The sequence below is a fragment of the Papilio polytes genome, unplaced genomic scaffold, assembly GCF_000836215.1.
Source record: "Papilio polytes unplaced genomic scaffold, Ppol_1.0 DF824180.1, whole genome shotgun sequence".
Lineage (NCBI taxonomy): Eukaryota > Metazoa > Arthropoda > Insecta > Lepidoptera > Papilionidae > Papilio > Papilio polytes.
In genome coordinates this window covers 972,736-985,748 of record NW_013525024.1, presented here as the reverse complement: position 1 = coordinate 985,748, position 13,013 = coordinate 972,736, and the positions used below count along the sequence as shown (strand labels likewise).

The window sequence follows — 13,013 nt, the reverse complement described above, 5'->3', positions numbered from 1 at the left end:
AAATAAGTAAGATACTGCAACCTAATTGGGAAGTGAATTTAATTCTCTGACTACCTAAATAGTTTCATAACAATACAATCGAGTAAAGTCTTTGCAATCCGAGATCAATTGTAACTTGGTGTTAGCTCTTAGTGCGGTTATATCCGAAGCAGTTTTAATGAGTCTATAACACTCGATTCAACTTGCAATAGCTATTGTAGCTTAACTCTAGTATTCCATTGTAAGTTATCTTTGTAAAGATTATTGAAGTTTTCCTGTTATTCGAATGCTAAGGGCCTGTCCCAACAAGTTGTAAAGTAATAACAATCGAACGTGCAAAATATGTGATGGAAATATCGGGTTTTGTTCCCTTATCTGACAGTGACGTCATTTTTAAGCTATCAGAGCCTCTATCAGCCAGTGGTGGGATTTGATTAAAAAAGCAAACTTGGTAAATATAAAACGCAATACCGAAATACTGTACAAAAAATTATGTCATCCTATTTCTTTCTTAATAATCAACCATTTAAAAAGTCTTTCTTCATTTGTTTCCTACGGGTCACTGTCAGTCATGTTTAGGTCTATCCCTAGGTAACATGGGTGTTATCTCTGGCTACTAAACATTACTAAATGACGAAAAAATATTGACAACATAATAAAAGGTGCATTTAATCTAGTACTTTCACGGTGAGCTGTGGGAGGCGCAAACTAGCTGATAAAGTTTACTTCAAATTACTCTCCTCCCCTTTCCTACCCTCTACGATACTATCAGGGAGTGCGTGATGCGGTGCCGTTACACATGAACTGTGTTTAACTGCCGTAATTAGAGACTATAATAAAGCATTATTTAAAAAAGAACGATTTTTTTACATAAAATTTCATTCACTAGCTTATACTGTATTGTACGATGAGCCATACAATAGTCATATTGCATTTCCAAGGAGTTTCGCGGTGGAAATGCACGGATAAGTTAGCAAAATTGCTACACAAAATGATATACCGTATCGTGGCAACATAGGACCCCATAATACATAACTATGGTATATATTATTATGGCTGTGGGGAGTAGCGTTAAAATAACCCTGAAGTTTACGCAAGGAATTGTTATTTTAAAAATCAATGAACTTCTTTTACTTCATAAACATTTCAAGTATCGAATAGCTACATATACTCGCGATTCATTCTGAATGGGATTAAAAACAAAAGTAACTATCCTGTGTGTTCTTCCAACTACGCCAAATTTCAAAGCGGTTTAGGTAGCAAACTCTAACAAACATCCATTCATCCAAAACATTTGCATTTATAATGTTAGTTAAAAGTAAGTACTTTCGTTGAAGAATATGACTGAAACTTCCCTGTTAGTAGATAAAAGGCTAAAACGCAACGGAATTCTAAAGTTACATGTTTACCAATAAATATATCCTTCTTAACATTACATATTTGGTAATAATTAGGGTATTTTTATTACCGGTATATCGTAAACATGGCGCTTGTGAATTTCCGATCGTAAATTACTGGTCGTAGCTCGGAACCGTGCGTCCCACAACGTCTCCTATAATATTCCCTCTGTGAATTATACAACGTGTACTCTACATCATACTTTATTCAACTTTATAACAATTCTTTAGAGTTCATTTTGTTAAATAAAAATTAATTTATTAAAAAAAAATCTTAACAACAGTTCTACTTTGCGAAATCTTGTACAATTGTTTTAGGATTGTTTTACTATTTTGATAATTCGTTACAAGAACCATTTAGTAAATAAAGGAGTCCAAGTGCTTATACAATGATTTTTCAAATGCAATAATATAGAAATAGCCATTTGTTCTTGTCATACAAATAGGTATTTTTCGAACAGCCGCCTCCCAGGAGATTGCCTACCCATATCAAAAAGACAGCGTTGAAGTCAAACAATGCGATCAATCAAATTTTTATTGTATTAACGCTTAAATCAAACCTCTTCAAGAATAAAAAAATGTGTAATTGTAGTATACGTACGGGTTTATTATTAAAAACATCACAGAAACAAACACAGCAAAGCCTAGTCACTAATTTTCTAGTCGAGACTTTAAAATAAACATAAAATCTAAACAGACCATGAGGCTTTAACATACTCAACATTAAACATTGAAAACTTAGTTTAATCCTAAAAGGTAGAAGCAAATGAGAACATTTATCGCGTTACGAATATGATAAATCGAAGATAAAACCAAACTCAAAGTCTGGGGGCGGTTTCAAAACGAACTCGAACTCGAAGATAATACTTCAAAGTTTTCTTGTTACCCTTCCTTTATTGCGCTATTAACCAAAACTTCAACGCGAGTTTCTTACTATATTATTATTTCAAAAGTTTGCATTTATCTCGTTCGAAATCTTCAAACAATCAGTAAACATTATGGAAACTGCGAAGTGAGCAATAACATTTTGAAAATAATAGCTGATCAGCCATATTGTTGCTCTTCATATTTTTATGTAAAATCGAACATGTACAGTATGGCTCATTTCTTAGAGAATCTGACAAAAAAATCTCTACAGGAAAAAGTCTTTTTTGCTTCATTACAACTCGGATTTATGCCTCGGTGGTGGTGTAGGTGGCGGAGAAGGCGCTTTATAATATTTGTCGTAGATTTCATCCCAGAACAGAACACGTTGCTGTAGCAGTGGTCCCCGCAGTTTGATGAACTTGTCAATACGCATGTGAGGACCTCCGTTGGCTTTAGCTGGCGGCCAGTCGGGCAGGTCAGAGCCCTCTGGTATAGGTTTACTGAAAAACATAAACAAACTTACTAATTAAACTTTAAATGAGATAGACATTTCTTAACAAATTGTAATATTTAATTCCTTTCAGATATTTATGCAGACAACTTACCCAGTTGTTATAAAGCTAGCCCACATTTTTCTCATCATTCTTTTTACACCCTTTAAATCATCAGTGAGGTTTTCTTCATAAGGGTCTTGTGTAAAGCTATCGAAAACTCCCAAACTCTGTGCGCAGTGATCAGCGCCACGTAACTCTGTATGTGGTATAAAAAGCTCGGTCTCATCGACAAAGTCGTATTGATACAAGTAGATGTTATTGTTGCCTGATTCCACTTGTAGCCTCACTGACCTAAGGGTACCGTAACCGAAAAAAATATCGGTAAAATAATCAATATATCTAAATACAGTTTCTTCATTAATTGGTTGTCCACTAAAATAGAACCTTTTCACTTCCTCTGGGATCTTTTCTCTTTCCGCTTCAGTTTTAAATTGTAAATCGCCAGGTAGGTAATCTGAAAATTTATCATTCATGCCATCCTTCCACATGTCAAAGAATGGTATTCTTATCAATCCTTCCATTTCCGCGAATCCATAAAGCATAGGCACCTTGTGTTGCCTACCGTTTTTTAATATATTGTAAGGGGAGTCATTCAGGAACATCTCTTCACCAACATCACGTTCTATACAAGGTGTGAAAATTAAAGTCTCGTTCTTTTCAAATAGTACATTGACAGAATGCAAGACATCATCAGAGACCGTTTTATAAAATTCTTCAAGGGCATAAATGTCATTAACGTCTCCTGAAAAGTTTAACATCTTTGCGTATCTTTTAGCATTTTCTAGCGGCTCCCCTTGAACACTAAACGCTGCTAAATTAGGTCCACTTTCTGGCACGACTTTGTTAAACAAACCTTTAGTCATCGGTGAGAGCATTAAAAGGTCTACTGCCGATGCCCCTGCACTGTATCCTGTTATAGTCACATCATCAGTGTTACCACCAAAACTGGCGATATTTCTCTGAATCCAACGAAGTAAAGCTACCTGATCTTTTATACCGACGTTACCCGGTGCGTCTGGTGTGCCTAGACATAGAAATCCATGGGGTCCGAGGCGATAATTAAAATTGACAATTATCATTTCTTTCTCCCTAATCAAGTTTTTTCCTACGATAAAGTTACCGTAACCAATTTGATATCCACCTCCGTGGACTTGGGCTAAAACTGGTAACTTATCTCGTTTTGTATCCGGAACATAAATGTTAGCGACCAAACAGTCATTTACTTGAGTTCCATTCGGATGTGCCATGTAAACACTATACATTTGTGGGCAAATTATGTTTCTATTAACCGCTTCAAATGGCTCTGACCAAGTAGAAGCTGGAAGTGGTGCCTGCAATAAACTAATGTGCATTTCATATCTTTAACCAATTACCATTCCAACATTTCATTACATTTTGTCACATCGTAATATTACTATGACCAATATTTAAAAATTTAGGGGCCTAACTCTAAAAACTTACACAACGTTTAAGTACGTCAACTGTTTTATCGCACGTTGATATTAGTGCCTGGATTGGATTTTGACTAATCATGGTTATTATTATTATGCGAGGGCCTGCGAAATTCAACCTTAACCAAAAACGATAAAGTTCTTATACTCCTATCGGTATGGTGATGCATACATATTTATGGTGAAACATATAACCAGGTTGAAGTCCATAATGTCAAATAGCGGCGGTCAAGAATTAAAACACGTGTTTAACTAGTTATAACTATATGTTTGATGTAATAACTTAACATTTACCTTATATTTATTACGGCCGGTAGGTGCAGTTGCGTATGGGATTCCATAAAATACGAAAACATCATCACCAGATGCTTTGTATCCTCGGACAGGGCCTTGGTCTGTGTTCACCAACCATGCTTCCTTTGCATCTCCTCTTCCAATTATCATTAATACTCCTAACAATATCCATTTCAACATTTTAGTGATATTACCATTACCTTCCGTACACGACTGCCTCACCTTGTTTAAATTCACCTGTTTATATTTGACCAAACAATGTTTATCATTGTGATAAAGAGCAAAAATCATCACGATGATTTGTTTATCTATACAGACTACGATGATATGATGAGGTACAAAGATTTATACCTATCATATAGTAGTCTCGTCAATGTCTAAAAACATAAATTCATTACAACATGTACATTTTGGGTATGATCTTGCAATAAAAGCTATGTGGATATTCTTAGGTCGTTAGTAGAGGAGTATTATTGCTTATTTAATTCCGATCGCAAGAGAGATAAAAAAAAACAAACATGACTTTTCAATACCATTACTTGTGCTTTAATCGTAATTCCTTTGGCACAATAGATATAAATTCAGAGAGGAAAGATTTAATTTCATATTTGCCTTTGGTAAGCACAGATACTATTTAACATGTTACGTTATGTTCGTTTTTTGTATAACTAAATTGTTTTTAAAGTTTTTTATTTGGTAATTACTAATCTTGTTTTAAGAGGCCTAAAATAAGTATGCTTATGTTTGAGTAGAATCAAACTTGACTTGAAATATTATTAAAAAATAAAATGTTTGCTTTTTAAAATCAAAACTTTATCATTTATTTTCACAAATAGCGGATTACAACTCTAACTTTGCTCTCGGCGTGGGTGTAGGTGGCGGCTTTGGAATGTCATAATATTTATCATAAATATCATCCCAGAAGAGAACACGTTGCTGTAACAGTGGCCCGCGCAGCTTCAGCGACTTGTCTATACACATATGAGGTCCGCCATTAGCTTTAGTTGGAGGCCACTGAGGAAGATCTGAGTCTTCAGGCACAGGTTTACTGAAAAAAATATTGTGCAACAATTAAAAATGTTATGTAACATGTAACAAACTATACATATTTATGTACATATTTATATCTTACCCTGTGGTAATGAAAGTAGCCCATATTTGACGCATCATTTGTTTCATTTTCTTTGTGCTTTTAGACAGTTTATCTTCTGACAAGTTAGGCCACGCACCGTCGACGACACCAAAGGTTTGGGCACAATGGTTAGCGCCGCGTACTTCTGTGTATGGTATGGGTGGCGTGCTGTCGTCCACGAAGTCATATTGATATAGATAAATATTGTTGTTTCCAGACTCCACTTGCAACCTAACGGATCGTAAAGTAGCATAAGCGAATATAACGTCTGTAAAATAATCTATATATCTAAATATAGTTTCTTCGCCAACTGGTTTATTACCGAAATAGAATCTCTTAATTCTCTCTGCCACTTCTTCTTTTTCTGATTCGCTTTCAAAGTGAAGATCTCCAGGTAAGTAGTCGGAGAACTTCTCATTCATACTGTCTTTCCACATGTCAAATAATGGTATTCTAAACAAGCCTTCCATTTCAGCAAACCCATAAAGCATTGGCAACTTATGTTGTCTGCCGTTCTTTAATATATTAAATGGCGAATCATCAAGAAACATTTCTTCACCAACATCGCGCTCCACACAAGGTGAAAAAAAGAACGTGGAATCTTTGTTCTGTAAAATATCGACGGAATGCAAAAAGTCTTTTGGGACCGTTTTGTAAAACTCTTCAAGAGCGTAAACGTCATCTTCGTTGCCAGAAAAGCTAATCAACTTAGCGTATGCTTTAGCGTTTTCTACAGGATTTACCTGTACACTAAAAGCTGCCATATTTGCCCCACTCTCTGGTATAACTTTATTGAATAAACCTTTCGTCATTGGCGAAAGCATTAGAAGGTCTACCGATGAAGATCCAGCACTGTAGCCTATTATGGTTACATCGTTAGGATTACCACCGAACGTGGCAATATTTTTCTTAACCCACCGCAGCAAGGCCACCTGGTCTTTCATTCCAGCGTTACCTGGCACGTCTGGTGTGCCTAAGCACAAGAAACCTTGAGGTCCAAGTCGATAATTAAAATTAACAATAATCATTTCTTTTTCTTTTATTAAATTCTTTGCTATAGCGAAATCGCCATTCCCCATATGATATGCACCTCCATGAACATAGACTAGAACAGGTAAATCATTAGTTTTTGTATCAGGTACGTATATGTTAGTAATTAAACAGTCTTCTGATTCAGTTGAATTTGAATTTGGCATAAAGGGACTTTCCATTTGCGGGCAAATTATATTTCTATTGACAGCTTCGAATGGTTCCGACCATGTGGGCGGTGGAAGAGGTGCCTATAAAAAGAATCGTAAAATTAATAAATGTTTTTATAAACTACTAACTTTTGCGCGCAGCTCCATCCGCGTGGAATAAAAAAAAACAAGAGTGCGTAGCTTATGTGTTCTTCCAGACTATCCTCTACATCTGTACCTAATTTCGTCGAAAACCGTTCAGTCGCTTAGGCTACAAACTCTAACAAACATCCATCCATCCATCTTTTCGCATTTATAATATTAGTATGAATATGACAATTTTACTATTATACTACCGTAACAGAATAGTGTAGTGTAAATATAAAAGGATCTTACCTTGTATTTGTTGGTCCCAGTTGGAGCAGTTGCATATGGGATTCCATAAAAAACAAACACATCATCAGCGGCATCTTTATACCCGCGGACTGGTCCCTGAGCTATATTCAATTGTTTTACTTCTTTACTCTCTCCTATCGCCACTAATGTTAACGCCACGAATATTGCACATTTTAACATTTTAGTAACTACCGTATCATGCGCAGTCCTCACTGGTAATGATATTTTAAAACATTGTTTTATATAGCGTTTATTTATCTTTAATAGATTACGAGAATACGATAGCGCGGAAAAACCTGTATCATTGTTTTGTTAGGTAACCAGTTCATTGCTAGGTGCGCATTTTTTGCTTATTAAAAACCGGATTATTCTAGCCAATATTAGATCACAAATAATACCGGCAGAAGTGTTACCACATTTTATATGCACTTATTTTTTAAATCACATAGAAACAACGTGTAATACGTGATGTCAACAGATTATTTATTTTCTTGTGAGGGTTCCTTTAAATAGATACAAGATTGTAAAATAAAATGTTTATTATGTTTATTGCATTTATAATGGCAACTTTACTTAGAATGGTGTTGGTGGTGGAGAGGGAATATTATAATATTTCTCATAGATGTCGTCCCAAAAGAGAGCCCGTTGCTGTAATAATGGACCTTTGAGTTTAAGTGATTTGTCTATACTCATATGTGGACCTCCGTTCTCTTGCGCAGGCGGCCAGTTAGGAAGACCAGAGTCCTCTGACACCGGTGTACTGAAAATAATTAAATATGCTTACACATAACACCGATTAATGTATACGATGATGGGACTCTATTTACTACAGAAGATTTTAAAAAGAACACTTTGAAATAAACTCAAACAGAGGTATTTTCTTAATAATCACTTAGTGAATAATATACTTCTGCAATTGAGAACGTTCTCTTTTCTTTTCCCTTCCTTCCTCTTCTAGGTATGATGGGGTTTGTTACCAATCATTGGACCGGTAAAATGCAATACTTGTTAGAATATGTTTTTAAACTAATGTTATAAAATTACATTAATTCTGTATTAACTTACTCTCTGTCTCTCCTATGTTCTTTTAAGTACTAACTCTCAGTACACTATTACTTTAGTCAAAACACCACATTTTATTTACGTACCCCTTTGTTATGAAGTTTGCCCAAATTTTTCTCAACAATTGCTTCGCATTTTTATAGTCTTCAGATAAATTGTTTTCTGATATAATGTGATCTGCAATATCGAAGGTCTGTGCGATATGGTTTGCCCCACGCACTTCTGTATACGGTACTAATGGTGCACTGTCGTCCACAAAGTCATATTGGTAAAGATAAATGTTATTGTTACCAGATTCCACTTGCAACTTTACTGACCTTAGTGTTGGATATCCGAACAGTACATCAGAAAAATAATCTATATACCTAAATATAGTGTCTTCGTCAACTGATTGATGACCGAAATAAAAATTTTTCACTCTCTCTGCCACCTCCTCTTTTTCTGATTGACTATCAAAATGGAGATCACCCGGTAAGAAGTCAGAGAACTTTGCGTTCATACCATCTTTCCAAAAATCAAATAAGGGGATCCTAAATAATCCCTCCATTTCAGCAATCCCATACAGCATAGGTAACTTATTTTGTTTACCGGCCTTTAAAATATTAACAGGCGCGTCATCAAGAAATATTTCTTGTCCTACATCGCGTTCCACACACGGTGAAAAAAAGAACGTGGAATCTTTTTGTTTAAACACGTCGATGGAATACAAAACCTCTCTGGGAACAGTTTTATAAAATTCTTCTAGAGCAAACACATCATCAGTGGCAGTAAAATTCAACAATTTAGCATAAGCCTTAGCATTTTCAACAGGTTTTACGGGAACGCTGTAAAGTGCAACACTGGAGCCACTGTCTGGTATAACCTTATTAAATAAACCCTCAGACATTGGTGAGAGCATATGAAGCTCTGCTGATGATGCCCCGGCACTGTATCCTGTTATTGTTATATCTTCGGGATTTCCACCAAAACTGGCGATATTTCTCTTAACCCATCGAAGTGCAGTCACCTGATCCTTCATGCCAGCGTTACCTGGCACATCTGGTGTACCCAAACACAGAAAACCAAGAGGTCCAAGTCGATAATTAAAATTAACTATAACCATTGGTTCCGTTCGTATTAAATTTTTACTGACAACTATATTGCCAAATAATATCTGATACGCCCCTCCGTGGATATAAACTAAAACAGGCAAGTTGTCGCGTTTCTTATCTGGCACATAGACATTAGCTATCAGACAATCTTCTAACTGAACACCAACTATATGCTCCATAAAAGCACTTTGCATTTGATAACAAATAACATTTTTGTTAATTGCTTCTAATGGTTCTGACCAAGTGGGAGGTGGCAGCGGTGCCTGTAATGAAGAACGATTTTAAATCATTTAATTGTCTCTTGTAAAAACATTGTAATCCAGAAAGCAAAACATTGTCTTATTCCGAGACACAATGTAATATTTTGTAACTGCTTTAAGCTTCAAAATAACTTACTTTAAATTTATCCGCTCCGGTAGGTGCAGTTGCATAAGGAATTCCATAAAAGGCAAATATATCGTCACCAGGATCCTTGTATCCCCGGACAGGACCTTGTTCTATATTTACCAGCATCGAATCTTCAGTCTCACCTTGACTCATTATCATTAAATTAAAAAACAGAATATATTGAATCATTTTGCCAACTCTCGGTCACACCTCTAACTTACAAGCCCTTTAGACCTGAAAGCTAGTCGCTCCTCAGACCATGCGTTATTTATCGCCTTATAACCAATTACATGTATAATGTAAGCAAATGTCACTGTAATTTATTAGTGGATAGTCATCGCAAATAATTTAATGAACACTTTTAAAGCTAATTTAATTTTAGAATTACAACTGCAAATACGTTACCTCATTAAAAAAAATACTACAACTAGAGTTCACATGGCGCAAGCGCGTCTAAGTAGCTATAAACCATCTCTTACAGGCGACCTGGTAGGACAGGAGGAGCAAACATATATAGCAGGACATATCAATCAAATTATCTTATTTTCTTTGGCCGCCATTTTTAAATTTGGACCATAATTGTACGCAGTGTGTTATGACCTTTAAATATTATCGTTTTTCGTGTGCCGTCAAGCGCATCAAGAGAATAAATCAGCTCTACCATCAGTCAATGTAATTGTAATTACGTTATAAGCTAGTTTTGTAAACGCAACTAACGCTTATTTACTTACAAAAACAAATGCAAGTCATGACAATTGATTTCTTGTTCTTAATAAATTCTAATAAAAAACGCCGTGCACAGACGATTGTGCTATTTTTTTAAATCAAATAAATTGTGTGCGAAAAACATGAAGACATTCAAAAATTTACATACTCGTATCTTAAGCTTGTAATGGTTGTATTGTTTTACCTAAAATTACATTAATATTCCGTATTCAAATTATCATAGAAAACTGGTATCTTCTACAAGAAACTTTAAACTGGTTTTCCATTTTTTATTCAGCGATCAGATGCTCTTTTCACACAGTTCTACGTTTTATATGCTTATTTTGTGTGTGACTGTGGAGATGGTGGAGAAGGATAACTATAGTATTTGTCATAAATATCATCCCAAAACAGAACGCGTTGTTGTATAAGTGGACCTCGCAGTTTGAGTGATATGTCCAAATGCATGTACGGACCTCCATTAGCTTGAGTAGGCGGCCATTTAGGTTTGGAATCTTCTAGCACAGGTTTACTGAAAAGCAAAACAGTAATTATATTCTTATTTTTCATAAATACACACACATTTTCTTTATTCTCTATTCTATTTAGTGTACTTTCATGTTTAAATTGATACTTACCCAGTCGTTATAAACGTTGCCCAAAGATATCTCATTACAGCTTTCATAATCTTATAATCCCTAGAAAGACCATCTTCATTTAAGGTTTGTGATGGATTAATCTCCGCTAAAGACGAAATAACGCCGTCCATAACCGCAAGAGTCTGAGCACAATGATCTGCACCTCTCACGCACGTGTAAGGCACCAGAGGTGCTGTTTCATCAACGAAATCATACCGATACAAATAAATGTTTTCATTCCCAGACTCCACGTGCAACCTAACCGATCGTAAAGTAGGATAAGCGAAAACAGTATCTGTAAAATAATCGATATATCTAAATATGTTTTTTTCACTGACTGCTTGCGAGCCAAAGTAAAACTGTTTAACTTTTTGAGCAACTTCTTCTCTTTCCGCATTATCTTTGAAGCGTAGATCACCCGGTAAGAAATCCGAGAACTTCGTATTCATTCTATCTTTCCATTCATCAAAGAGTGGTATTCTAAACAATCCATCCATTTCGGTGAAACCGAAAAGCATAGGCAATTTATTTTGTTCACCATTTTTTAATATATTCACAGGTGAGTCACCGAGGAATATTTCTTGTCCTACATCGCGTTCCACACAGGGTGAGAAAAAGAATATAGTGTCTGTCGCATTATAAACGTCTTTAGAATATAAAACATCATTTGGAACCGATTTATAAAACTCTTCAAGACTATAGACATCATCACCAGCATCAAAATTCAATAATCTCGCATAATCTTTAGCGTTTTTAACGGGATTTGTCTGAGCACTAAATGCGGCTACACCTGAACCACTTTCTAAGATCGCCTTTTTAAATAAACCTTTTGTTATTGGTGAAAGCGTTAATAGTTCTACATCAGCTGAGCCAGAACTGAATCCACTTATAGTCACATCATCAGGATTTCCACCAAAACTGGCAATATTTTTCTGAACCCAGCGTAGCAAGGCCACCTGGTCTTTCATTCCAGCGTTACCTGGCACGTCTGGTGTGCCTAAGCACAAGAAACCATGAGGTCCAATACGATAATTAAAATTAACTATGATCATAGCTGTTTGCCTTATAAGATTTTTTCCTTTCAAAAAATCGCCGTTTCCAAAAATATACGCTCCTCCATGAATTATTACTAAAACAGGTAAATTATTTTCTTTTGTATCTGGTACGTATACATTTGCAACTAAGCAATTTTCTGTTTGAACTTCCTTCGGTATTGTTATAAGATAATTTTTCATTTGCAAGCAACTAATATTTTCATTGACAGCATGGAAGGGTTTGGACCACTTGGGCCCTGGCAGAGGTGGCTGTAATAAATGAATTTCTTTAATTTACATATTAAAGAAGAATTTAAGTCAAATAGATACAAATTCGCCGGTTTTTACCTTGTATTTGTTTTCACCTGTGGGTGCGGTGGCATATGGTATCCCGTGAAAAACAAACACATTGTCACCAGGTTCCTTATATCCGACGACAGGGCCTTGAGTTGTGTGCACAAGTCGTGCTTCTTTAGTTAGTCCACTACTTAAGTTTAAGCCAAAAAATATAACTAGTCCCAACATTTTGAGGGACAAACGCAAACTAACAATGATCTTACGAATAATGATGTTAACGAGGCCTTTATGTTAATTTAAGTTGAGTCGAATACTAAATTAATTTTCATGTATTTTTAGCTTATCACAAAATGTATTACTGTTTCGTGTTTAATTTTTTAGTGCGTTTTATATAATTGCTATCTTCACAGTAATTACATTATTATCAAGTATTAAAAGAATTTATATTATTTTTTGTTCTTTATAATACTTTGTTTATTGTAATACTTTGATGTTTAAATTAAGCATTTACAGCCTTACAAAGAAATCCAGTATAAATTTAAACTTAGAAA

The 13,013-nt window shown here is 35.4% G+C and overlaps 4 protein-coding genes across 5 annotated transcripts; all 4 read right to left on the bottom strand.

Moving 5' to 3' along the window:
- Positions 1-1,760: 1,760 nt before the first annotated feature.
- On the bottom strand, positions 1,761-5,243 carry LOC106111242 (esterase FE4-like). The gene is made up of 3 exons (XM_013293267.1): positions 4,543-5,243; positions 2,849-4,128; positions 1,761-2,743 (listed from the first exon to the last, which is right to left on the bottom strand). Exons 1-3 carry the CDS (start codon positions 4,831-4,833, stop codon positions 2,536-2,538), a joined length of 1,779 nt encoding a protein of 592 aa, XP_013148721.1. The 5' UTR covers positions 4,834-5,243; the 3' UTR covers positions 1,761-2,535.
- A 90-nt stretch (positions 5,244-5,333) lies between these two features.
- On the bottom strand, positions 5,334-7,537 carry LOC106111243 (para-nitrobenzyl esterase-like). Its single transcript, XM_013293268.1, has 3 exons — positions 7,249-7,537; positions 5,675-6,954; positions 5,334-5,590 (listed from the first exon to the last, which is right to left on the bottom strand). The coding sequence occupies exons 1-3, from the start codon at positions 7,426-7,428 to the stop codon at positions 5,383-5,385; spliced, it is 1,668 nt and encodes a 555-aa protein (XP_013148722.1). The 5' UTR covers positions 7,429-7,537; the 3' UTR covers positions 5,334-5,382.
- A 224-nt stretch (positions 7,538-7,761) lies between these two features.
- Positions 7,762-9,999, bottom strand: LOC106111256 (venom carboxylesterase-6-like). Of its 2 annotated transcripts, none has more exons than XM_013293281.1 (3): positions 9,798-9,999; positions 8,397-9,664; positions 7,762-8,008 (listed from the first exon to the last, which is right to left on the bottom strand). In XM_013293281.1, the coding sequence occupies exons 1-3, from the start codon at positions 9,975-9,977 to the stop codon at positions 7,822-7,824; spliced, it is 1,635 nt and encodes a 544-aa protein (XP_013148735.1). In that variant the 5' UTR covers positions 9,978-9,999; the 3' UTR covers positions 7,762-7,821. The 2 variants fall into 2 exon arrangements, 1 of the variants encoding a protein (XP_013148735.1); XR_001226150.1 differs by having other exon boundaries at positions 7,950-8,008; positions 8,314-9,664.
- Positions 10,000-10,823: 824 nt separating this feature from the next.
- Positions 10,824-12,736, bottom strand: LOC106111254 (venom carboxylesterase-6-like). Its single transcript, XM_013293280.1, has 3 exons — positions 12,514-12,736; positions 11,132-12,435; positions 10,824-11,025 (listed from the first exon to the last, which is right to left on the bottom strand). Exons 1-3 carry the CDS (start codon positions 12,688-12,690, stop codon positions 10,833-10,835), a joined length of 1,674 nt encoding a protein of 557 aa, XP_013148734.1. The 5' UTR covers positions 12,691-12,736; the 3' UTR covers positions 10,824-10,832.
- Between the last annotated feature and the right edge of the window lie 277 nt (positions 12,737-13,013).